Here is a 25675-nt window from a genome sequence, read left to right on the forward strand (position 1 = left end):
ATTTTATAAGTATTAAATTAATTGTTTTGAATTTTATAATAAACATGCAATGTATGGAAATGAATAATTCAATAATTTTCTCAAAAAAGGAAAAGGAAATTATAACTCGATGATGACTTTGATATTTTTAAAAATGAAGTCTATTGTAGCATCTTTTCGAGTAGATTGTTTCTTTAAAATAGTGGATTTAAGTCATTTTCACTTCAAAATAAGCTTAACTTATTCTGAATTTATGAAATTATTTTGAGATCTACTTAGTTATGAGATTCTTAAATTATGTGAATTTATAAAAGTCATCTTAATGGTTATTATATATTTTTATAAAATATTGTAGTGTGACCCAGTATCTCCAACAGTGGAAGCTAGTAGTGATAAATTGAGTGTTGTAGGGTAATGCAAGTACTAATAGTTGATTTCACAATCCGAACTCGTAATTTATAGGTCACGTTAAGATAATTTTACCGTTATATATATATACATTTTTCAATTACAAAAAAAAAGTTATATTTACTAAATACCAACTACATAGTAACAAACATGTACTCTTTACATAATTTTTTTAAAAAAAATAAAAAATGCTAATAGTCCATTAACTTGTAATATTGCATGTTCTTCATCCACCTTGGGCCTTGGCAAATTAAAGTTGGATTAATTACTTGAATAAGTCCCTTTTAATTAATAATTACTATTTTTAAACATACTTTTTAATTATTACCATTTATAGCAATATAAAATAATATTATGTATACTTATTTTATTAGATCTATTATTTTCTCTTGCGCTCTTTCTCCGTTTTTTTTCTATCTCTCGTCATTTTTTTCTTTTCCTCCCTGGCCCTGCAGCCTCTCTACACCCCCTCTCTCTATGCTTTTTTTTCTTTCTTTTTCTCCCTGTACCTCCTCTATCTATGATTTTTCAATATTATAAAAAAAAAGGTTAGGCTTTTATCAAAGGCAAAAGAATTATAGAAAAGTTAGGGAAATTTTCAGAAATCGAAGAATTGGGGTTGCTTAATTTATAGAAGAAGTCGATTAGTTTTTTATTTGTTGCTTTGGCGTTGTCGACGATTTTCATTCTAATGAAGGTTATATAAATAATTGTATTCATACCTGATGAAAATTTGAAGATTTGAATATTTGTATATATGAAGATTTGAAGATATGAATATTTGAATATATGAAGATATCAATGTTTGAAGATATGAAAGTTTGAATAAATGAAGATATGATGTCATATTTGTGCCCCAATATACTTCCTCATATCTAAAGGTGAATTCGCATGAGAAAGTTAGATTTGAAGATATGATGTCATCTTTGTAACAAATAAAGAGACATAATAAACTGCAAAATGAATTAAACTTGAATTAAATATGTATTATACACATATTAAAGTTGAATTAAAAGAGAATTAAACATGAATACAAAATGTAGCAAACGAAAGAACATTCTATGATCAGTAAACTGAATAAAATTTGTATCAATAATGAATTAAACAAGTAATCCAATCGTAACAAATCAACCAATAAACTGCAAAATGAATTAAACTTGTATTAAAAGTGTATTACACAAATATTAAAGTTGAATTAGAAGAGAAAATTAAACATGAATAAAAGACGTAACTAATGAAGACCAGACATTGATCTATAGAGTGAATTAAACTTGTATCAATAATGAATTAAACAAGTAATTCAATAGTAACAAATCAATCAATAAACTGCAAAATGAATTAAATTTGTATTAAAAATGTATTACACAATAGTAAAGTTGAATTAGAAGAGAGAATTAAGAATTAATGAAAAACGTTACTAACGAAAGACGAGAGAATTATCTATAGATTGAATTCAACTTGTATTATTCATGAATAAAGCATGTATTATATGTGTCTTATAAATTATTCTGATTGTATCACTAAGAACATGAATGATGTTTGTAATATGAATTATAAATGTATTATAAGTATGCTACCTAAATTATTTGGTTGGTATCAATAAGAAGAGAGTGAAGTTTGCAAATTATAAATGTATTGTTCACGATAAAACTTATATTATATGTGTCTTGTAAATTATTTTGATTTGTGTCACTAAAAAAATGAGTAATGGTTGCAATATGTATTAAAAATGTATTGTGCATGTCTTAAAAATGTATTATTAATGTGTTACCTAAATTATTGTTGTTGGTATCACTAAGAAAGGAGTGAAGTGTGCAATATGTATTAAAAATGTATAATTCATGAATAAAACATGTATTACATGTGTCTTATAAATTATTTTGATTTACTAAGAAAAAGAGCGTAGTTTGCAATATGTATTACAAATGTATTGTGTCTATATTGTAATGTATTACAACTGTGTTACCTAAATTATTTTAGTTGATATCACTATAAAGGAAGTGAAATTTGCAATATGTATTATAAATGTATTATTCATGATTTAATTCAATTTTAATACAGTTATGAAACATATATAATACAACTTTAATACAATTGAGATACAGTTCCGTAAACTTCATATTTTTCGAGCTTCAATCTAATATTTCTCCTAAAATCAATTCTAAAATTGAGAAATAAACTCCAAATGATATTTTTAATTGTTTGTAGGAACAACCTATTTAAACTAATCACAAATTCATAAAAAATAAATAATGAATTCAAAATTTGAAGTTTTGTAATGACCATCAATGGTGAACTCTTAATGATGTGATTTTAGAGATTTGAAATTCCTGCTTGAGCACATGATTCTTATCGTATTTTTGGGTGAAATTGCGCTATATGGGCAAAAACTAATTTGAAGATATTTCTTTAAATGAAAATTTCAAAGAAAAAGAAGAAGAGAAGGAAGAGAAAAAATGGAAGAGAAAGAGGGAAAGAAGCGAGATAGAGAGACTTTCACTATACAATTTTTTAATTCCAAATAATTGCTATATCAAGTTAGAAATATTATATTGCCATAGATGATAAATATTTTTTTGTTATTGCATATTTATGTGATTTACCCATTAAAGTTTCTATAGCCCATAGGAAAGCTTAATTTGCTACTCTTTGAGAAATAGCCAAAGATGTAGCTTTGGAAATGTTAAACAAGTAGCCTTTGCTCATAATTCACCAACTCCTTGGCTTTTGACTACTTGGAGAATAGGTCCAAAAGTATGATCCCTTTTTCATCAAATGACATCGGTCATGTATGCAATATTTGCATTTTCCATGACTTTGAACGTGTGTGTGATGACGAATATGATGAATTTAGCTAGTTTGTTATGTCTAAGAAAGTATTTCGTATGACGTAAATGCTTGTAATATAGTTAATATATTGATGTATACGTTATTTGTCTGCGGGCATCTTGAGAAGGGCCCTCGAAGCCAAAAAGACCAAAAATAGTTATATGGACCGGCTATTATGACATTCTAATTGAAACTTTCATTATTTGAAAGACAAACTTAAATTTAATTTTCATGATATAGGTATTTTGGACTTTATGGCTTTCTTTATTTTTTTTAGTTATATCGTTATTTAAGTCATAGTTAATGATATTTTAGATAACAAGATTAAAAACTGTCAATTTAAGGGGCAAAAATTTAAAATCAACGCAAAATAGGAAGATCCGTGCAAAAACTTGTTTGAACGGCTGATTTGTGATTGGGCTAATTTGAATATGACCCAAATGAACATATCATCGAATCACTTTTGCCCAACTCATTAAGATTCCCAACTTTGCAAAAATTGTCAACTTTTCTTCTCATTTCAAACCTGCGCTTTGAAAGGCAATTTACCTTACTTCTTACCATTTTAGTTGAACCCGCAACAAAGTCAGTGTTGCTTTCGTGGGATCAATTGCTCCTTTTCAATATAGAATTGAATCATGAAAAATTGTGGCAAGAGATAATTTATAACCTTGCAGATAGAGAGGGATTTAAACCCCCTGTATTTCTAAAAATACTTTAATTTTCAAAACCGACTCTTTCAACTGCTTAGACATCCATCCCTTTCGAGCTACGCTCGCCCTATCCATCTGTGCTCGCAATTTGACGAACAAAAGCATTTCTAACCCAAAACTTGTTTTATCATCTAAGTTAAATTTAGTTATTTCAACCATAAAATTGTATCTAAACTTTAAAAACATGAATTATTGGTTATTTCCTAATTCCTATAGCACAGGAGTAGTGGTGACAAATGAGCGGGTTGGGTCAAATTTGGACGGGTTGAAAATGGGTCAACATAAAATGGGTAATAATTCAACCCGCCCATATTTGATATGGATTTAAATGGATTGGGTAACAAATGAGTTGGGTAAAATACTATTTACTCATATTTTCATAGTAAATAGTATTCTACTTAAGACTTCAACATGGAGAAAATATTTTAGTCTTTTTTTAGATGAAAAATGTTGAAAATGCTTCATTTAGTTTTATTGTATCATAAAAGTAAAAAAAAAACCTTATCACTTTTCAATATAAAATAATTTATGTAATAACAAGGGGAAAATATTTTTGATTTCATAGTAAATGAATATTTGCATTTTAGGACTAAAACATGCTTAATGCACTTTAAGCAATGTCAATACTAATACATGATTTGCTTATGTTAGACTATTATTTATTATCCAATATAAAATTAAACAAATAAAAATATATAATTATAATTAACAAAAGAAATGTACATTTAAAATATATATTTTTGGGGGGCCAAAGACTTCATCTTTTCAATTATAGAGAAAAATAATTAGTTCTATAGAAGAACATAAAAAAAAAAGAAAAAAAAAAGGAAGAGAAGTTACATTTTTTTAGGGATATCATGAATTTTGAGTGAATAAAAGTTAGAAGTTTAACCCATTGGCTAATTCATATTTTACCCATAGTTTACCCATGTTTTTAGGGATTGAATATGGATATCAACACATTTTATCTATGTAAAAAATTACTCACCCAACCTATTAAAATATAAACAGATTGAACGAGTTACCAAATATGAGCTCATTTTACCGGCACTACACAAGCATGATTGAAGCTAAATCACTACACTCCATGCTATTTGAAAGTGCCATTACATAACATGATGATAACCAAACCACACAAGAACGAGAATTTGTTTTGTCGCGTATATAATTTTATAAATTATATGATGGATAATAATTGTGTTGTCATGAGTGTGTTTTAATTGATGAATAATATATTTTTATCGATTAAAACAATAGATATGATTTATAATTAAGAAATATCTTTATTTGATTTGATTGTATATTTAATTATTGATCTAACCGATCATATTATATTCGTGACAAAATTACATTTGATTTGTTGGACGTATTAGTTGGATAGTCATTAAGGCATCATTGACTTTAACCTTAAACGTGCAATGTTCTAAGGTGGGATTTTTTTTTGGAAAACTAAGCAAATAATCTATAAAAATAAAATAATTACTAACATATATATTTTTTTATTTATACCCCACTAAATAATTACACTATATATTTCCTACCTAATTTTGCTTAACTGATACTAAATAAGCTAAATAAGTATTATATATTGTATTGATATTATTAAGGCTGATAATTTCACTTAATTGACTAATGAGTAATTTCTAATAAGCAGCCTTAACGATATTCAAATGTTAAGGTTTTTTTAACATTAAAACAAACGGGCTCTTTGTGACAAAATAATATTCAAATGTTAAGCAAACAAAAAATTATTATATTAAAAACGTATCTGATTTTACTATTTGGTCTTATTAAATTCCAAAGGTGTTACGTTATTCTTCTCAAATTTCTTTATTACTTTTCCTTTGCTTTCGAACCAATCCAAAGAATTAATAAGAACAAAAAGGATTTTTTGGAAACACAACATTTGATTCCTTTCTTGGATTGTTTTAAACTGTTGTTCGAGTCGTGGATATGAAAAAGTTTGAAAATATACAATATTTTTTTTTTGTTGCTAGATTACTAAAAAATGTAGTACAGTAAATGAAACTGCTCCTCTTTTAATCGGAGGAAATTATCCTCCAATGAAATCATACTAGATGTAAATCCAAAATCGTTGGACTCCGATCGAAATATTCGGACTAATCAAAAGATTAAAACATCCTTCCTTTGTTGGGATTGCTTTAGCGTGCGGTTCTTCAAGAATAAGGGAGAAGTTTGTTACACCTACATTCACTACTGGGTCTCAACAGAATTAACCTAACATTAGGGGAAAATATTTCAAAATTTACCTATCTAAAGTCTTTGATGATTTCATGTTCTGTCTCGATTTATATGATATAATTTAATTAAAGATAAAATAATAAACTATATTTTTATAATAAATGAGCTTTAAATATTTATATTATTATAAATCATTGTATAGAAATGATCATTATAAAAAAAGTAAATATAAAAATATATTCTTTTCCTATAATGAATTAAAACGAAAAAATATGACACATAAATTAGGTTTGTACAATGTATTGTCAAGGTTAATTGAGCATACATTCTTTTTGAGGTTACTTGAGCATATCTTATTCTTTTCAAACCTTATTTGTGAGATTATACTGATACTTTATTTGTGAGATTATACTGATACTTTATTGTTACAGTAGTATTAGGAATAGTTTGGTCAATGGATAGGATAATACATTCTTTTTGAGGTTAATTGAGCATATCTTATTCTTTTCAAATCTTATTTGTGAGATTATACTGATACTTTATTGTTACAGTAGTATTAGGAATAGTTTGGTCAGTGGATAGGATATACAACAAAATTTCGTGAAGTTATTTTATCCGCTTTCTATATGTGTTAACTTATCCTTCCATCGGGATAAATTAATTCCATGAAATATCGAGTAATTATTATCCTTATTTCGCCGATCAGGCTTACAAAATGGGACCTACATAAGTGGTTGATATGAAATTAATATAAAAAGGTGTGGTCCTTTTATAATTTTGGGGATTTTCTGTACTGACTGAATTTTCTTATGGGATTATTTCAGGGAATTTATAATAAATAAGCCAATCATAGAGAAGGTACAAGGGGGACCCACACTCAATGCTGATTGAGAGTTTAATTCGTAAATATCTCACTCTCGCTTCGATCCGCGTAGTTGCACGCTCCACAATTTTGATTTATTTTTCTTAATGCATTTTCCCCCTCTTTTATGTGTCGGCATAAATTTTAATATCTTGATATTATTTTCTTTTCAAGTCAAAATTAGTATTTTCCACTTCATTTTAATTATGACACATAAATAGAATAAATATTTAATGATAAAGAGATTATATCTTAAGATATAGAGTATAATATATAAGAGTAAAATAGTCAATCACTTCTCTAATTAATATTTTCTTAAAAAACATGTAAATCAAAAACAAAATAAGTACTTTGAGATGAAGAAGTAATTTATATGCAACAACACTTGTAATATGGATCAGTGTAACAAGTTATCTTAGGTTTTCTTATTTACGATTAAGTACTTGAAATCAATATAAATGAATATGGAAGATTTGTGTCATGTACGTTAAAATTGTCTAATCTATTGATCTCGTTTGTTAATTTGGAGTGATGAAATTTCGTGGTTGATGTTGTTTGCAACAAATTTTAAACATATGGAAAATGAATAAATCACACAAATAAAATTTGAAAAAACATAACTTTATTGATGAATATGCAGGTACAATTCTATTTCTCCATTGATTCTACTCTCCTAAGATTTATCCATGATTTGAGTACCATTAGTGACATATTTCTCGAACTAGGATGATATAGATTTGACCTCTATATGAATATTTCATGATTTTGTGGAATATTCGAGATCTTGATCTTTAAAAATACCCAAGAGTTTATGGAATATTTTGAGATGCCTTTTAAGGGAATTTAGTACCCTTTATATTGGCATGAATTAGGGCTTAGGGTTGAGTAACCTCCACGAATTCTAATTGAAACTGAACACATCTTCTAGAATCCCAATTCAAATTAAACATTGCTTGTAGAGTTCCACAAAATTTGAATGTTACAGATGTTTTTCATGGAAATATGTGTTGAAATTGAGTTAATAAATTTTGGACCTGATTTCAGATGAGAAGGGGCTAAAATGCCTAGAAAAGAGTTGAAATGAAATTGAGTTAGTAGATTTTGGACACATCTCGATCAAAGTTTTGATTTGAAATCAACATTTATTTATGAAATATGCATTATATTTTAATTTTATTTTTAAATAAAGATTTCAAATCCCACATTCTTTAAAAAATAAAATAATTTTTTTTTAAAAAAAATTTAACTTTAGGCCACAAAAAATATTATGTCACCCCTACTAATAAGGTCTAGAAAAAGATTGAAATACGCGATAGCAAAAAAGAGAGAGGCACGGGTGAGATCAATTTATATGCGATCACACCATTGGCGTTGGCCGTTGCTATGATAGAATTTGATCCTCTAAGGTTTCTTCTAAAAAAACATATTGTGTTGCACATATAATTAAGAAGTTTATTTAGTTTTCCATTGTGCCAAAAAGAAAAGGTATTTTTACCTTCCAAATCCTTAATAATTTGATTTTGTCCATATTAACAATTTTCACCAAAACCTTTGAAGTTCAATAATTTGGAAATTTGCTATTTTTAAGTTAATCCCTTCCTTCTTACCTTGTTATGACTTATGAGTATGATGATCAGGGACGACTCAACGTAATTGGAGGTCTAAGTCGAAGTTTCAATTAAAGGTCTAAAATCTAAACAAACTTATATGTATTTATTTAAAAATTATTTTTCTAATTTTTAGATGTAAATTTTTACTTAAAATTTCTTTATAGATGGTTTCTTCAAATACTTTTTTTTAATTATTAATTTTAGGTAAGATTTAATCAATTCAACATTAGAAAACATTATTTTACTGAGACATCTACTAAATGAATTGTTAACATAATTCTAAGTAATAAGTTGACAAACTTTAAAATCATAGAATTTGATTCAAAAAGTTGATAACTTGGTATATCCTACTTTAATATGTTTGTTGTATTGCTTGAAAATTTAAGAAGAAATTAAAAAAAATAAATTTGCAATTTACTTTGTTCAACACTTTTCGATTATTGATTTGTATTTTTGACCGTGACTATTACTCTAGCTTATCAAATATTTGAAGAAAGAAAATGTAAACAGATAAATAATATAAGTGTTAGCAAAAACAATTGATTTCTTCTATTTGAATGGGGTTAATGAAATCAAAATATTATAGTTTTATATAATTTTTTTTTATTCTTAGTAAGAATTTGAGGCCTCCCAAAATTGAGGGCCTAAGACATATGCCTCAGTTTTTGTATGCAGGGCGAATTTATGCGGAAGAATTGAGTAGGTTGAAAATGAAAAAAATTATTATACGAGATAGAGCGAAACGAATTAAAAATTTTGCGGATTAAATTCACCCTGCATCGCTTCATTGCCATCCCTGTATGCAAGCCGCCCCTAAGTATGATATTATTGACTAGTTGGTAGTCAAAGTAGATAATATAGTTGGTCATTATAGATGAATTTAGTTAGAGGGTTGCATTGGTCGTTGGCTTGATTGGGACCAAAGAATTTTCAAAGTTTGGAATGCTTTTCTTATCCCTCTCTAAGAGCTTCCATTATTTTTGCTCTTTTGGTAACTTGAACTGACAATCTTCAAGTTAAAAGTGAGGGGTGTTTATCATTCGAACAATTCTCTGTTATCAAATTTAAATTGATTTATAAGCGTTTGGCTATGAATTTACTTTTCTTCGGAGTTCAACTTTGAAAAACACGTATGCTTATAATATTTTGAATTCAATTTAAAGTTGAATTTCATCTTTTTCATATAAATTTAAAAAATAAAAAAAATCTTTTCACTCTTAAAATATAAAAATAACTTCAATTTATATTTATGGACAAAATACAATCTAATTTTCAAAAGTTCTTTTTTTTTTTTATTTCACTATGAAATAAAACCGACAGACTTAGCTACTATTGAGAGTGGAGAGAGAGTGTAACAGGGTAGTTAGGGGAGTTGGCCAATTTTCTTATTGAAAGTGGCACCCACCATCCATTTGGTAGAATATAGGAGGAGTCTCCTCCAAGTTTTGTCATCTCTATTATTGTATCTGACATACTTCATCTTTCCATTTTTAATTATCGAATTTTTTAAATTTAAATTATAAAAATTTTAATTAACATTTTATGATATACTTTCCATCATATTGATATGCAAAAAATTACAATTTATAATACTTTTTGTATAATTTTTAAATATCTAATTTTTTGTTTACAATATCAAATTAATGTAATCAAATTTAATTTTGAAAATTAGTCAAATTAACTTTCGAAAAACGTAACATGATAACTAAAAGTGGACAGAAAGAGTACCAAATAAAATTTTCCGTAATACATTATAGTACTACTTCCTTTATAATTTGAAATAATGATTTTTTAATATTTAAAGATATACTTTCTCCGTTTTAATTAATTTATCATGTTTTAATTTGGTGCAAAATTTAATAAAGTGATTTTTTTTTGAATTTTATGGTTATAAATTAAAGCTATGTCAAATATATCAAATGTTTTTGAATTTTATGATTTTAAACATGTCACATAGAAAATTAAAACTAAAAAGTTGTAAACAAAACATTTTAAAAATAGATTAAAAAATAAAATAGAAAAAACAAATTAAAACGAATGGAGTATCAATTATTTCTTAAAAAGAATTGATCTTCTCTTTGATATTTATCCTTCAATTACTATGTTATTCCATCCTTCTATCTTTTACTTATCCATGATTGTTTTGTCACTCTCTTTAAAAACTATCAAATAAAATGATAATTTTTATTATCTCACCCATATTAATCATAAGTCATATAAATGTTAGAAATTATATATATTTAAGAATAATGATAAAATTGGTATTAAATAGTATTCTTTTTGTTTTATATTAATTGTTCACTTTTTCTTATATGCATTTAAAAAAATTATAAATACAAAATATAATTTTACTAGTTAACCTTAATATATTTTTATAACGTTAACATTTTATTAAAATTTTCAAAAAGAATGAATTGTAAGAGTAAAATAGAAAATATCAGTTACTTAACTTTTTCTTCTGTAGAAAAGGTAAAATATTACGAGCGTGAGGATTATTTTTGGTTGGAGCGTGAGAATCATATTAATTTTATAAGTTAATAAATAATTTAAAGTAATTTTTTTTAATAATTAATGTGTACAAATAAGATGAGACGACAAAAGTGAGATAAAAGACAATCCAGATCACGTGCACTCCTCACTCTGAACGACAGTCCCCTTTTTTGGCTGGACTGCAGTTTGGCTTTTCGAATATCTATTCGACACATACCTCAAAATATGTTGTAATTTACTCGTCCTTTCAATTTTACTTGTTAATATATGACTTGACATACTAAATAATTATTAATATGAGTATTTTATCACATTATTCTTATTAAATGATATTTTGTATTAATTAAAAAATAGTTTAGAGAATAAATATTTATTGCGAAGATAACACATAAAAAATAATAATTATCTTTTGTTGATATATCAAAAATAGTAAAAATAAAAATTTATTGTAGAAATAAATGAGAAATAAAAATAAACGGAGAGAGTAATTCTTTAGTCAAAATAATAAATTTTATTTATTTAGTTGTCTTTATTAGATGCTTTCTAGAATTGATTAGGATTGACCAACTAAGTTATGGTGCAGCTGTGAGACTAAACTCTTCCTCCTTAATTAGTGGTCTCGTATTTGGGCTCGAGGTGTGATAAAAATTCAGTTGAGAGCTCCACTCCGCCTTGAATATGAAGAAAATCCAATTGGGAGTGTAGACCCTACCATGCAATTTAATCGAAGCTTCAATGCGGACACCGAAAAACTAATAGAATGGAAAACCAAAAAAAAAAAGTACTGATTGAAAGAAAATATATATATATATATATATTTGTTTGGGATAATTTTATTTGCAAACTATCCTTATTTTAGACGAGGAGGGAATACAATATTCAACTATTTATATATCCAAAAATTCTCATTTATAACTTTATTATAGGAGTACTATATATCGCCGGCGAAGCACAGGCGACGAGGACAAAGTCGTCGACCTAATCAACACAGAGACATATTGTGTAGATATAGAATCAAGGTTGCATATTACAGAGGAATGGATGCAGAGGCGATTGTGAAGGAACTGAGAGGGACGTATGGGACTGGGAAGACGAAGAGTTATGAGTGGAGAGTGTCGCAGTTGAAAGCTCTGTTTAAAATCGCTGAGAATCATGAGAAGGAGATTACCGATGCTCTTTATTCTGACCTCTCTAAGCCTGAACTCGAAGCCTTTATTCATGAGGTTTATCACTTTTCTCCTTTTCATCAATCGCCTATCCCTATCTGTCTGTGTGAATGTGCTTCCGGTTAAATTTAAATTATCTACAATATAGTAGATGCCGAATTTACCTCTATACCTCACCTGAGTGTGAGCAGAGGTGAGGTAAGGTCTGCATACACTCTATACTCTCCAGACCTCACTATGGGCGAATACACTATGTATGTTGTTTTGAATCTCTGGCTGAAAATTCTAGCTCTGCTGCTAGACATCGAGGAAGAGTGAATTGCATAATTGGCTAATTTCGTTGTGTGATAAGGAAATTCTGATTCCTTTTGATTGATATAATATTTGAACAATAAAGTTGAGGATTGATAGGAATTTTTGAGTTTCCAGCAATATGGAACATAAAGTTGGGATTATGAATTATTGCGTGCAATACTCTGCTTTTCTCAGATTTGGAACTCATTCTTCTGCTGATTTTGTTTTACAAGCTTATGAATTTTGTATTAATCATTGTATTTTTGCGGACTTGTTTATTTTGTCTTTTTCTTCTATTGATGACTTCAATATTTACTTGAGCCAATCACATGGAAAGATTTAGCAAAATATCTTCAACGATTCTAAGTTATACGATTTTAGTATTGGTTTAGTAATTAAAATTTTTATAGGCTCCTTTTGTTTGTTAGGTATTTTTCTGCATTAAAGTCAATTATTTAAGGCAATTGACTACATTTAAGTCAATAGTGCATAACTACATAACACACTTGAGTACTTTTTGTTGTAGAAGAAAACTGGTATTTGTTTTTCCGGGTTTCAGAATTTAGTTGGATAGTCTAGTGCAAAATGAGTTCTCCTCTTTTCATGTTTATTTTTCTGGAATTGAAAACGTTTCGACAGTTTAAAAGAGTAATGTTGGCTATTGTGCTTTGCATAGGCTCGTTAGAGTGACAGTCATAAGCAAGATAAAAAGGTCATTGTTGTTCCTGATGTTGGTAATCTAGGAAGTGTATTGATGTCACCAAGATTAGTTTTTGTTTGTTCTCCTTTGAATCTTATATCTAGATTTGGCTTGTAGTTATTGAATGTTCTCACAGAGAGAACTGGACCTCCATTTTATTGTTATAGATGGTCTGAATTTTGGACATGATTTGAGGGTTAACTGGTGGACAATCATGCAATACATGAAACTGACTATAATCTTGTGAGGGACTGAGAATTTACACCAATAGATAGAGAGAGGAAATATTTGTGACAAATGGTAACAGCGACAACATAGCAGTGCCAAGAAAAAATGACTATCACCAATGGATCAGGAGGACAATCAGTTAGGCAGCAGATACTAAATACATTATCCTGAAACAAATTTTGTTGTAACACCTTTGATCTTCTCCTATCTACTTAAAGTAAATATACATTTTACAAACAGGAAATTCTGGTAGCGTACATATTTTTAGCTGTGCCCAATATAATCAATGTGAATGATCACCGGAAGAATGTGCTGGATGGTTTGACTTAGGTTGATGTTTAAGAGTTTTATGATGGCATGATTGCGAAGGCTGAATTTTAACCTACACATTGCTTTTTGATTAAAATCAATTTGAAGTTCAGTTACATTGAAGTATTTGGTGGAATGCATTTCTTTTATTCTGTTTTGGTTATAGCAGAAATAGTTTTATCATGAATGTATAGAAGTTCAGGGGAAGGGTTTTGTAGTTGAGGAACTTCTTAGCTATGGCGACCCACTTTTCTTTTTGTCTTCTGATTCATATGTTCTTTTACTGCAGATTTCTATGATGAAAACAGCGTGTAAGCTTGCATTGAAGGAACTAAAACGGTGGATGAAGCCGGAAAAAGTAATTTTTTATACCTATTTATAGAAATACATGCTATCTTGGTTACTAATTAATAGAAGTCCACTGATGCTAACATATGGAAATTACAGGTCAAAACTTCATTAACCTCGTTTCCTTCATCAGCTGAAATAGTTCCAGAACCCCTCGGTGTTGTATTGGTCATATCAGCATGGAACTATCCGTTCTGTATGTGAAAAACTGTCTATTTATCTTCTTCATAAGTGCATGCGATTATTTTTCCTCTTATCTTCTCCTTTCAATATATCTTTAAGCAAGTCTCAACTTAGAAACCAGACTAATCACTTCCCTCTGCAGAAAATTCTGTTGTGTTATAAACTTTTATTATCAAGGGTTGTGGTGACTCTTAAAACTAACTAAAACATTATATGGATGGATAATGTCAATAACTGTGAATGTTAGGATGAATCTTCTTGCTTTTTGTTTTTGCAACATTAGATCAGTGTGACTCACAATGTTTAGAGAAACATACCCCCACTCATTTACACTGATCGTCTGTGTTTGAACTTTCTGTCAATGAAGACTAGGTCATAGTGCAAAAGTTTCACTCTGGTCAAACTATTTTCTGCTTTTCTTGAATAAAAGGCCAAAACTAAGTAGATTACTGTAATGCTTTATCCTTTTCTGATGGAAGCAAGATTTCCAAGGTGCCTTTGTCCTTGTTGATAGCGAGTTTTCCATTATCCTTTATCAGTAATTTACTAGTAGTGTCTGTTTGTTTTATGATATTTAGTTGAAAAGTTACAATGCAGATTAATTAATCAGTTCTTCCCTCCCCCTTCATTCTATTCCAGTGTTGTCCCTTGATCCAGTGATCGGAGCTATTGCTGCTGGTAATGCTGTAGTTCTGAAACCATCAGAAATAGCCCCTGCTACATCTTCAGTGCTTGCAAAGCTTTTAGGGCAGTATATGGATGTGTCTGCTATTAGAGTTGTAGAAGGCGCAGTACCCGAGACAACTGCATTACTAGAGCAAAAATGGGACAAAATATTTTATACAGGTTTGAAAAACTTCATCACTGGTCGACTTTATCTCCATGTCATTTATAGAATAAAATATTTGGGATGATTATTTAAAGATGGACAATGGCCCAAATCTGCAATCATCTCTGGTGGCAACATAATTTCTTTTTATCTTTTAGGCTTCGAAGACAACTGAACTGGTTGGTTAACAATGTGGTAATTTTCCTCACAGTTCAATGACCGGTGGTGATATTTTTTGCTTTCAAGTTTTTATTGTCTAAATAAGAAAGGTGGTGTCCTGGATTTAGCAATATCTTAGGTTGACCTCAAAATACACTGGTTCATGTGTATACCATTTTAATTATTGAAGGTGCTAAAAGGGGATGGGGTACATATAAAGAAGTTGTCTCAACATACCTGTGATCTGAATTAGCGCAGACTTATCTAAGAACAGAATGCTGCCAGCAAACAATCGATTAAATCAATAACAACTAGTTAAGATTAAAATGTAGTTGTTATTGTTACACTTCCATTAGGTTTGGGTTTGCCAACTTGTATGTCAGTATGGGGACTAAGGATGAGATTCAGAGAACCTCGAGTTTATAAGAACTGTAATATGTCGACAAATTGGTCATTATTTCCAAGAAATGAACCCAGATTATGCAAATGGATTTAAAGGATTCATATAGTCGACCTCAAATAGTTTGATTTTGACGCGCAGTTGATTGATTGACACTACACTTATTATCTAATCATAGCAGCCTTATGTAGAGAAGGAAGTGTACAGTAGATCAACAATGAATTTTAGAATCTTTGACTGTTGTATATTTGAAATCTTATTGAGTGTCCATTAGATTCATGATATCATCTTAATACTTTTAATCCTAAGCTTCTCTAGCAGAGGAGCTGTATTTACCACCAAGCAGGATTACGTATCCCTTAACTACATGGTCATAAGGTCATTGATTTATTTTTTAAAATTTATCTTAGCTATAAGAGCTTAAACTTCTTTATGGATCCATTATACACATCCCCCTTCTCCCATGGAAGGGGAAAAGAGACAACAGAACTAAGTGAAATTGTGTTCTTGTTATTTGTTAGATCTCATTACAATGGGATATCATCTTCTCCATTTTTGATATTCTTACTGGAAATTTGATAAAAAAGAAGAGCATTGAGATTGAGATGGACATTGATCTGTCAGCCCACCCTTGTATGTGCACGTGGTCTTCCGTGCAACAATAAGTCTGATTGACTTAAGTACTACTTGTGGTTAGTTTGGATTGCAAGGTTCACATGCATTAGTATTATTATGACAAAAAAGCTAACATTGCCAAGTTTTGTTTGCAAGACGTATTTGGAGTTGATCTGTTCATTATGATGATAATTAATGGGCAAATTATACTGTAGGAAATGGAAAAGTTGGACGGATTGTGTTGGCTGCTGCTGCAAAGCACTTGACACCTGTGGTTTTGGAGCTAGGTGGTAAATCTCCAGTTGTGGTGGATTCAAACATCGATTACAAGGTAATATTTCTTATTTGCTCACAGTCTCTGCGTTGTTCGAACATATAGTGCCAAAATTCATAATAATAAGCTTTCTCAATTTTTCTATTTATCAATTTTCTTTTTTTTTGCTTTAAGATTGCAGTAAGGCGTATTATTGCTGGCAAGTGGGGCTGCAACAATGGACAAGCGTGCATCTCTCCTGATTATATAATTACTACCAAAGAAAATGTGCCAAAATTGGTGCGTTTTATGAGACCAAGTAACTTTTATGTGTGACATTATGCAAAGTTATTTACTCATTGTTTCTTATTTTTTTTCTCTTCTGATTCCTCTTCGCCAGCTAGATGCTATGAAACAGGAATTGGAGAAATTCTATGGAAAGGATCCGCTAAAATCAGGAGATCTATCTCGCATTGTGAATGCTAACCACTTTCAACGACTATCAAAGTTATTGGATGATAATAAGGTTGTCGATAAGGTAGTCCATGGAGGTCAGAGAGATGAAAATAATTTGTGAGTCGACCACACTCTTTCTCCACTAACCTATTAATTATAAAGATGTCTGCTTATGACATGAAAAATCTTATTATACATCTTTTTCTCATCTCAGAAAGATCTCTCCTACAATTCTTCTGGATGTCCCAGAAGATTCTTTAATCATGAAGGAGGAAATATTTGGTCCTCTACTTCCTATTATCACGGTAAGACCTACTCTGCTTGTATAAGGTGACTTGTCTTTTGTACATCCCTTTTTGGTAACAAAAAGTTTGCTGATAACAATGGTCACACAGTTATGAATTATGACCTAATGAATTAGATTCGTCTACAAGATGGTCATATTTCCAGAACAATATATTCAGTTTCATGTATTTTCGGTATTGAAATTCATCAGCAACAAAACTTCAATAACTGTGAAAATCTACTGCTCTTACTTTTACTTGAACCAGCCTAAATGAGGATAATCTCTTTTGGCAGTTCAATCCTCATGGAAATTATTATGCAATTTCTGCCCATATACTACAAAATACATTATTTAGGTTTTAAACAATAGGTCATTTGTGAAAGTTTAAGATAAATTTTTTAGCAGCATCATTAACGTCAAGTCTAGAATGACCAACTTCCAACTTTGAGAATGAATAAAGCTCAAGCAGGAGAAAGTTACCTATTTCAAAAAAAATAAAAATAAAGCTCAAGCACTCCTTCTGCAGAAAATTCCGTTTATAGTCTGTTGACAGTACTATTTGCCTTGGTGAAATTCTCGGCTCGAGTAAGTCTTGCTTTTCTTTTGTGTAGGTCAATAAAGTGGAGGACTCTATACAATTCATTAATGCCAGAGAAAAGCCACTTGCAGCATATCTGTTCACAAGCAACAAGAAACTGGAGGAGGAGTTCGTCGTGAATATATCAGCAGGGGGTCTGCTTATCAATGACACCACTTTACAAGTAATTCTGTCTTTGCCTACTAGCCAAATTTTCTAATTCACTTGTGCTAACATGACTTAAATTTCTTATTTATCTGCTTACAAGACGTGCTTTGAAATTATCACATTAATATACTTTTAGTCTGCATGCTGATCTCAAGCTTTCTCAGACTATTATATTTTACCAGCAAATGTGAAATTGTGGATATCTATCTTTTGATAGGGATGGGGAACTTGGGGAAAATTCAAAGTGATAATTTGTTAGATTATTCCTGGTGGAGATGCGATTAAGATTTTTTGAAGTTGAAAGTGAAATAGGATACAATATCTGAAGCATTAACCTTAAAGCAATACTTCAGAGGGAAAGAAACTATTTTCAAAAGAGATTCTTGGGATTTAATTACGAATGCCCAGGAGTATCTAAACTGAATGAGAAATTTTACGTGTTGCTGCTGGATTTCGTTGTTTTATCTAACATATATGATGCAATACACGTATCAAATCTAATGATGAACTGTATATTTTTATCATGCAGGTTGCGCTTTCCACTCTTCCATTTGGAGGAGTCGGGGAAAGTGGAATGGGTTCATGTCATGGCAAATTCTCGTTTGATTCTTTCAGCCACAAGAAGGCAGTTCTGCGTCGCAGTTTTGCTGGGGATGTACCTGCAAGATATCCACCTTATACAACTGGCAAGGCGCGATTTCTCAAAGCCCTGTTAAATGGTGATATACTCGGTCTCATTCGTGCATTGATTGGGTGGTAAAAGTTCCATTCAAAATTTGAATCTGGGATTTCTGGTGTGAGCCCACTACTACACTTGTAAGTAGCTGATCACAGTGTTTCTACCCTTGAGGCATAAATTACCTTCACATTTTCAAGTCACTCCTTTTATAAATTTCATGTCTCGCGATGTTACTATAATACTATTTGTTTTTTCTTGTATAAATGTTTAACATTATCTAATTGTTATTAATAATAGGATTTTTACTTGTGGTTAGTCATCTAATGCTTTTCAAGGAGTGTGCTAATGCTAACTGGCTATCCTAATTAACTTCTAATCGAATATTATATCCGTTTTTGACCCATCCGTTTGCCACTCCTACTTGAGACTTTTGAATAGTTGGTGATGAATGGTTCAAAGTGAACTAGTTCCGTAAATGAAACATACATTTTAACAACCTACATCAATCTCTAAACCCTGTTTTGGTACATCTGATAAGAGGATGAAATGACCAAATCAGTTCCCTCAACAGCAATCTTGTAAAATCCTGACTATATCAGACCTTTGTTCCTCAGCAATTTCAGTTGGAAATGCTACTAAGAAAGTGACAATCAAGTTCCCTCTGTTCCCTTCCTCTTTGGGTTTAGGCATCCCCTGTCCTTCTATAATCTTTTCATAACCAGGACATATAATATCATCGATCGTTAAACTCATCTTCTCCCCACCCAATAAAGGTATGGAAATAGTGCAACCTGTAAGAGCTTTTACCAATGGGATTTCTACTGCCAACTCCACATTGTCGCCGTCTCTCTTGAATAGGGGGTGTTTTTTCTCCGCGATCACGAAGATTACATCTGCTGCTGAAGTGCCTGGTCTCTCATTACCCTTGCCTTCAAATGTTATCTTTGTCCCTTTTGTCCATCCTGGCTTCACTTTGATTGTTAGTACTTCCTCTTCTTCTGTTAACCTGTAAGAAAAGAACAGAGCTAGCTAATGTAAAAAATGGAATCAAATAAATGTATTCTATATTTTTTGAAGGGAGAGTTGCCAATATATATCATTTACCCATCTAGTTTACCAAATATGACCCAAGTATACACTATGCGTATAACTCGGTTGTATATGATATGTGTATGTTGTGTATCTTTATGTATAAGTAAATTAGTGTGAAGTATACACTGTGTACATATTTTGTAAACTAGATGGCCAAAAGGACTAGGTTGTATTTTTTTATTCTTTTTAATGAGAAGCTTTTATAGTCAAACAAGCAAATGTTAGCGGAAATAACGTTTACTAGCCCACTTTGTTGCTCTCTATCTCTGAAAGATAGTCTTTGTGATTAAGCTTCAAATTCTAGAGGTGAAACTTCGTGACAATATCATGGAGATGACGGAGTTACACTTGTGGAATTTGAAACACCATGACAATAGCTGTTTTCTAACTGCAGGCACTGAAAAGTGTCTATTTGTGAATTTCACCTTCGATACTAGTCAAACTATGACAAACAAATTGAAACGGAGAGTAACTAATATCATTAAAAATTGATATCATAAAAGAGTAGTAAGTCCTTACCCATTATCTGTCATTGTGACTTTCATCTTCTTTACACATCCAAAGCACAACTCATCTAAGGTGCACTCAAGTGTCTTTTCCGTTGGTGGTGGCTTTACCAATCCAGTTGAGCTTGAAAACATTATCGGAGTTGAGCTCTTCCGGCTTGTATTACGCGAAAACGAGGCTGGTAATGTTGTTGAGGCTGCTGGTGCGGGTGCTTCCGCACCACCATTCCTTAGGCTCACGCTCCGTGAAAAGGATTTCGAAGCTGCATGATGACTAGTTAAGTCAACATGACTACTAGCATTACGCGATAATGTGCTCGCTAATGCTGGTCCACCACCACCACCACCACCACCACCATTATGGTTGTGATTTTTCACGCTCGTGGCTCGAAAAATTCGAGAAATTGTCCTGGAGAGTCGAGATGGGCTAGTGCTTCTTGAATGGGGAGGACTTGATTTAGGAGAACTTGTGTAGTAGTAATGTTTGGTGTTTTTTGTTAAGTCCTTCATTGAGCTTATATGTAAATTGTTCATCATCATCTATGTCTTCATCAACACTACTTTTCTTTACACTAACCTGCAATTTGATTATAAAAAAAATACCTTATGTTAACATCTACATGTAACGCAATGTCATGAATGAATTAATGCAACATAGACTCAACATCTAAATCCTGAATCATTCTTCATATGCGTTCATGTATCAAAACGTTTTTTTTTCCAACATGACAATTTAGGATTTTTTTCAAACATATGAAAAAAAAATAAATCAAATTATTGTTGTTTGATTAATAGTATACTATCTCTCTTGATTTCACATGTCTAATTTAAGTTTCTAACAAATGATGATTAGAACCATTATTTTCCAATTCTTAAGCCAAAAAATAAAATAAAAATTCCTTGCTATAAAAAAATAAATTAACATTTACAATATTGTGTTAAAATTGAAAATAAATACCTTGTGATGATTATCTTGAAGGATATTGGATTTAGGCTTATGATGTGTTTTCTTAGGAGATAAAATGGAGACAAAAGATTTGCAAACTTTACAAACACTTCCAAATCCAAAACTGCCGCAAAACTCATGAGATGTGGCCCGTGAATGATCTGCCATGGAAGAAAATAAATTGAAGAAAAAATTACACAGAGAAAGATAGAGAGAGAAAGTATGATTAATTAATAATTAATTGCAAGTCTAATTTTAGAATGGATGGTTGGTCTAAAATATACTAGCGTTTTAATAGCTAAGATTAGTTGAAGAAAATTAAGTTAACCATACAAGACAATTTGAAATTTATAGGAGTCTTAATTAAAATTCAAAATCAATATGACTTGTGATGTGGTAGTAGGACAGTTTCATCATTCTTAACTAGAGATTTCACATTCGAGCCTACATATCGAGAAAATCATGTTAGGAGGGAGATAAAAAAATCATATTCGGAGCGCGATCCCGATTATTCCTTCCACTTTCAAGTGTCATGCCAACCACTAATGCCGCATACTTATTAATAATTGTTGTCATCGCCGCCCCACAATTATGAATATTTGTAATATATACTGAATTGACAAGAAAGAAAGATGGTATTGACAATTTACAAATAAATTTAACAAATGATTATTCATGGCGTTATTGATTAATTATGCGCCAGTAATTGGTTTTTTTTTTTACATAATTACACATATTTTAGTATCATATTTACTATTATTACTTATATTTTCAAAATATTACGGATTTTACCACTAATTTTTTTTTTATTATCATATATTGAAAAAGATACTCTTAGAGACATGTATTTTTGCTAATAGATACACTAAAATAGGGAGAGGCGAGCGAGATGGGGAAGGAAACGAGCGAGATTCGTATGTATCTCAGATACATTCGAATCACACAAGATACACACTTGATACATGTATTCATATGTATCTAATGTGATTTGCATGTATTTGAGATACTAGATGCAAGAGTGGCGAGCGTAATGGGGAGAGAGGCGAGGGAGGCAAGCGAGACTTGTTATCTATCCCAGCTACATGTGAATCCACTTGGATACAATGTATCTAGAGCAAATTACACTTAATTTAGACTCCATGTATCCGCAGATACATGTATTTGGACGTATCTAAATGTATCTCGATGCACAAAAATATGATAAAATATGTAATATTGCAAAGTAGAGTGTATCTAAGTAATTAGATCCCAAACTAGTGAATTTATGTAAGTTCCCATAAAAAATTATCAACAAACAAAATTGGCACTTATTCTATAAATACATGACATTTAGATTATTTACTTCGACGAATACAACATCTACAAGTTATACCAAACGGAGTATAAATTGTATAAAGGCATAATACTTAAATATGCCCTTTAACTTTGCCTCATTTTATATTTATGTCCTTCAACTTTGAGTGTGCACAAGTAAACACTTAAACTTGTATAAAATTGAACAAATAGTCACACATGTCCTAAGTGGCATCCTACATGGCAATTTGCGTCCTACGTGGTGTCCTATGTGTTTTATGCCACATATGACTCATGTGTCTACTTGTTCAATTTTATACAAGTTTAAGTGTCTATTTGTGCACACCCAAAGTTGGAGGGTATAAATGTGAAATGAGGTCAAGTTAAAGGGCATATTTATGTATTATGCCTTGTATAAATATGTCCTAACTTATACTCTTCATTGGGCCTTTGGAACATTATTGGGCCTTGTTGCCTTCAAAATCCCAAAATTTAAAAGCCCATTCCCACTGTCTGTTCAGTTTGATAAAGCCCATGGACTTCAAATGCTGAACCGCTTTTAAACGGGCAATTTTAAAAAACTCACTTTCTTCTGTAATTTCATAACTTGTAAACTGTAAGTCCCAATTTTTCCCTAAAGAACATACATGTATCTGTTTTTTCTTTTTAACATTTACATAAATTGCGAGCGTAACTCGATTGGTATGGAGTTGTTATTGTTAGGGAACATTTTACACTTAATACGAGAGTGAATTTGGATTTAATCGAACTTCAACACAGATACCAGATTGAATTGCTACTCTCATAGTACCCTTTGTTGTTTTCTGAATTATTTTTTTATGTTTTGCAGAAAATGGAAGTCATGTGTATGAGAATGTAATTAAGGAGTTTTCCCTTGGTGGAAACTACTTAATTAAGCATTGGTTTATAAGATGGACAATGTAATTGGTTCATTGTTATCAAGGTTTGGTGCAATTTTAGGAAAATTTTTTGGTCATCCATTTGATTTTTTAGCTGGAAAATCCTGCAGGTATTTACCTAATCTCTTGCTTAATTTTAATTAGCCGCTGTTTACAATAAAAATAATACTGTAGTATATGATTTTATTTGTAAGTACATATTGCTAAATTCAAAATGTGTACACACATTAGGTTTTCTTCTAGTCTCAAAATGGATTTGTTAGTATCTTATCTATAAAAGGTCCCCTATTATGTGACATATTTTAATTTAATCCATGTTTATCTGGTAGTTGCTCTTGACTTTGAAGGAGTTTTGGCATGAATTGAGTGAATTCCAATTTTTATGTGTCAATCTATATATTTCAAGAAGCATCCGAGGGTAGTGTGGTCTAGTGATTTATGAAATGGGTTAAGAATTATGTGTACATATTTGTTTTTTCTTCTTCTTAATCAAGGTCTCTGGATTAGTTTGCGCACATCTCGACTAATTTTATGAATAACTCTCACAGTCGTTGATTAATTCCATGGGGTACATGCTACTTATATTGATAACTCTGTCCACAAAGGCTTTGAACAAATAAGAATAAATATAAGCACCTAGTGGTTTTGCCCCTGTTGAACTTTAAATCAGAGACTTTGTGATTCTCAATTCACTCAATTGATTACTAGGCGATACTCTTGTTCGACATATTTGTTTTTTCCTTATGAAGAAATAATTTGTGATAATACTATTTGTTTTTTCAGCAAAGTATGCGGTCCAACATGGGATTTGTCGTGTTACATAGAGAACTTTTGCATTTCTCATTTGCTCAAACTGGCTATGCTCTCAATTCTGTCATACTTTGGTGAGTTTTTTTGAGATGTTTTGTTTTATATGACACTCTTTTATTTTCTAATCTGTTAAAATCAAAGAATCATAATTCTAGATTTAAAATCTCATTAACTTTAGATGTTCAGTTTTACCTTTAACGAGATGCTCTATACACTACCTCAAAAATAATTTTTAGTGCCAATTAATTAATGATAATAGCTTAACTGTAGTTAAATATGTATTTTTAGCGACAATTAACACTCTTTGTAAATGTCCCTAAAACTTATATCAACATTAGACCCAATGACAATTAACTAATGCTGATAAAAACTTTAATGTTATTTATTAATGTGTATATCTATTGCCGCTAAAAGTTGTTTTTGTTAAAGTGATAGCTACATTAATATCACGCATATTTAATATCAACACTACAAGAAATTAAGTCAACATTTCCTTCATTGCAACTGTTTCCGACGGACTTCTCATCAGAAATCTCATATTTTCGATAGATTTTTTACTGAATAATCTATTCAAAAGTATTATTTTCTATTAACGCAAGTTCCAACAATACCATTTTTCTATCTTAAATTTCATGTCAAGTCAATTACCATCACGTAATAAAAAGGGTGCAATAACATATGGTCATTCATATTGATATTTTAAAAAATACAATTACATATTGCATTTATATTTAGTACTCCTAATTTTGTGGTTTTTTCAGCTCTCTTGTTCTTGTATTTGCAATACAAGTTGGGCATATATGGGTGCATTTGTCACATGCTTTGTAGATCCACATGGACATGTTTGTATACTTGTTTTTCAGTTTTAGATTGTTGTTGCAATTTTTTATGCTTCAAACAAAAAAAGACAAGAAGTAGAAGACATCAAATTATAAGAGATATTGAAGAAGAAGGTGAATTATATCAAAGAAAAAATGAGTGGAGAAAAAGGTCAAAAAGGGATCAAAGGAAAGAACATTTCAGAAGGTTTTTGAGGGCAAAGAGTCATAAGAAGCATAGACAACACATAAGATAAATTATTTATTTATTTTCTGCTAGGTTTATGTATTTTGTGAAAAATTAAAGTTAATTATTGTAGATATTTAGGAGAGTTTTTAGAAAGTTATATTGTAATAATCTTTAATATTTGTTCATTTAAGAAATATCTAGATCGAATATTCTAGCATAATGATAGTAGAAGATATGAGTAATCTAGATGTATTTAGAATAGGGAAAAGGCATAAATTTGTGTCGAAAAGTCAGTTACACGCTCAAACTATTGTGACGATCTATTACACACCTAGTTTTGTTCAAAGTGATATTAAT

The 25675-nt window shown here is 30.5% G+C and overlaps 2 protein-coding genes and 1 pseudogene across 2 annotated transcripts; 2 read left to right on the forward strand and 1 right to left on the reverse strand.

Moving 5' to 3' along the window:
• Positions 1-11932: 11932 nt before the first annotated feature.
• On the forward strand, positions 11933-19050 carry LOC125838066 (aldehyde dehydrogenase). Its single transcript, XM_049517123.1, has 10 exons — positions 11933-12316; positions 14080-14148; positions 14238-14334; positions 14961-15167; positions 16540-16655; positions 16773-16877; positions 16978-17150; positions 17248-17338; positions 17931-18080; positions 18594-19050. Exons 1-10 carry the CDS (start codon positions 12131-12133, stop codon positions 18822-18824), a joined length of 1425 nt encoding a protein of 474 aa, XP_049373080.1. The 5' UTR covers positions 11933-12130; the 3' UTR covers positions 18825-19050.
• Positions 19051-19269: 219 nt separating this feature from the next.
• Positions 19270-21515, reverse strand: LOC125838075 (uncharacterized; annotated as a pseudogene).
• Positions 21516-23512: 1997 nt separating this feature from the next.
• Positions 23513-25385, forward strand: LOC125837966 (uncharacterized). Its single transcript, XM_049517036.1, has 3 exons — positions 23513-23610; positions 24284-24384; positions 25072-25385. The coding sequence occupies exons 1-3, from the start codon at positions 23513-23515 to the stop codon at positions 25383-25385; spliced, it is 513 nt and encodes a 170-aa protein (XP_049372993.1).
• Positions 25386-25675: the final 290 nt, after the last annotated feature.

The sequence above is a fragment of the Solanum verrucosum genome, unplaced genomic scaffold (genome assembly GCF_900185275.1).
Source record: "Solanum verrucosum unplaced genomic scaffold, falcon-dt-bn FXZP01000079.1, whole genome shotgun sequence".
NCBI lineage: Eukaryota > Viridiplantae > Streptophyta > Magnoliopsida > Solanales > Solanaceae > Solanum > Solanum verrucosum.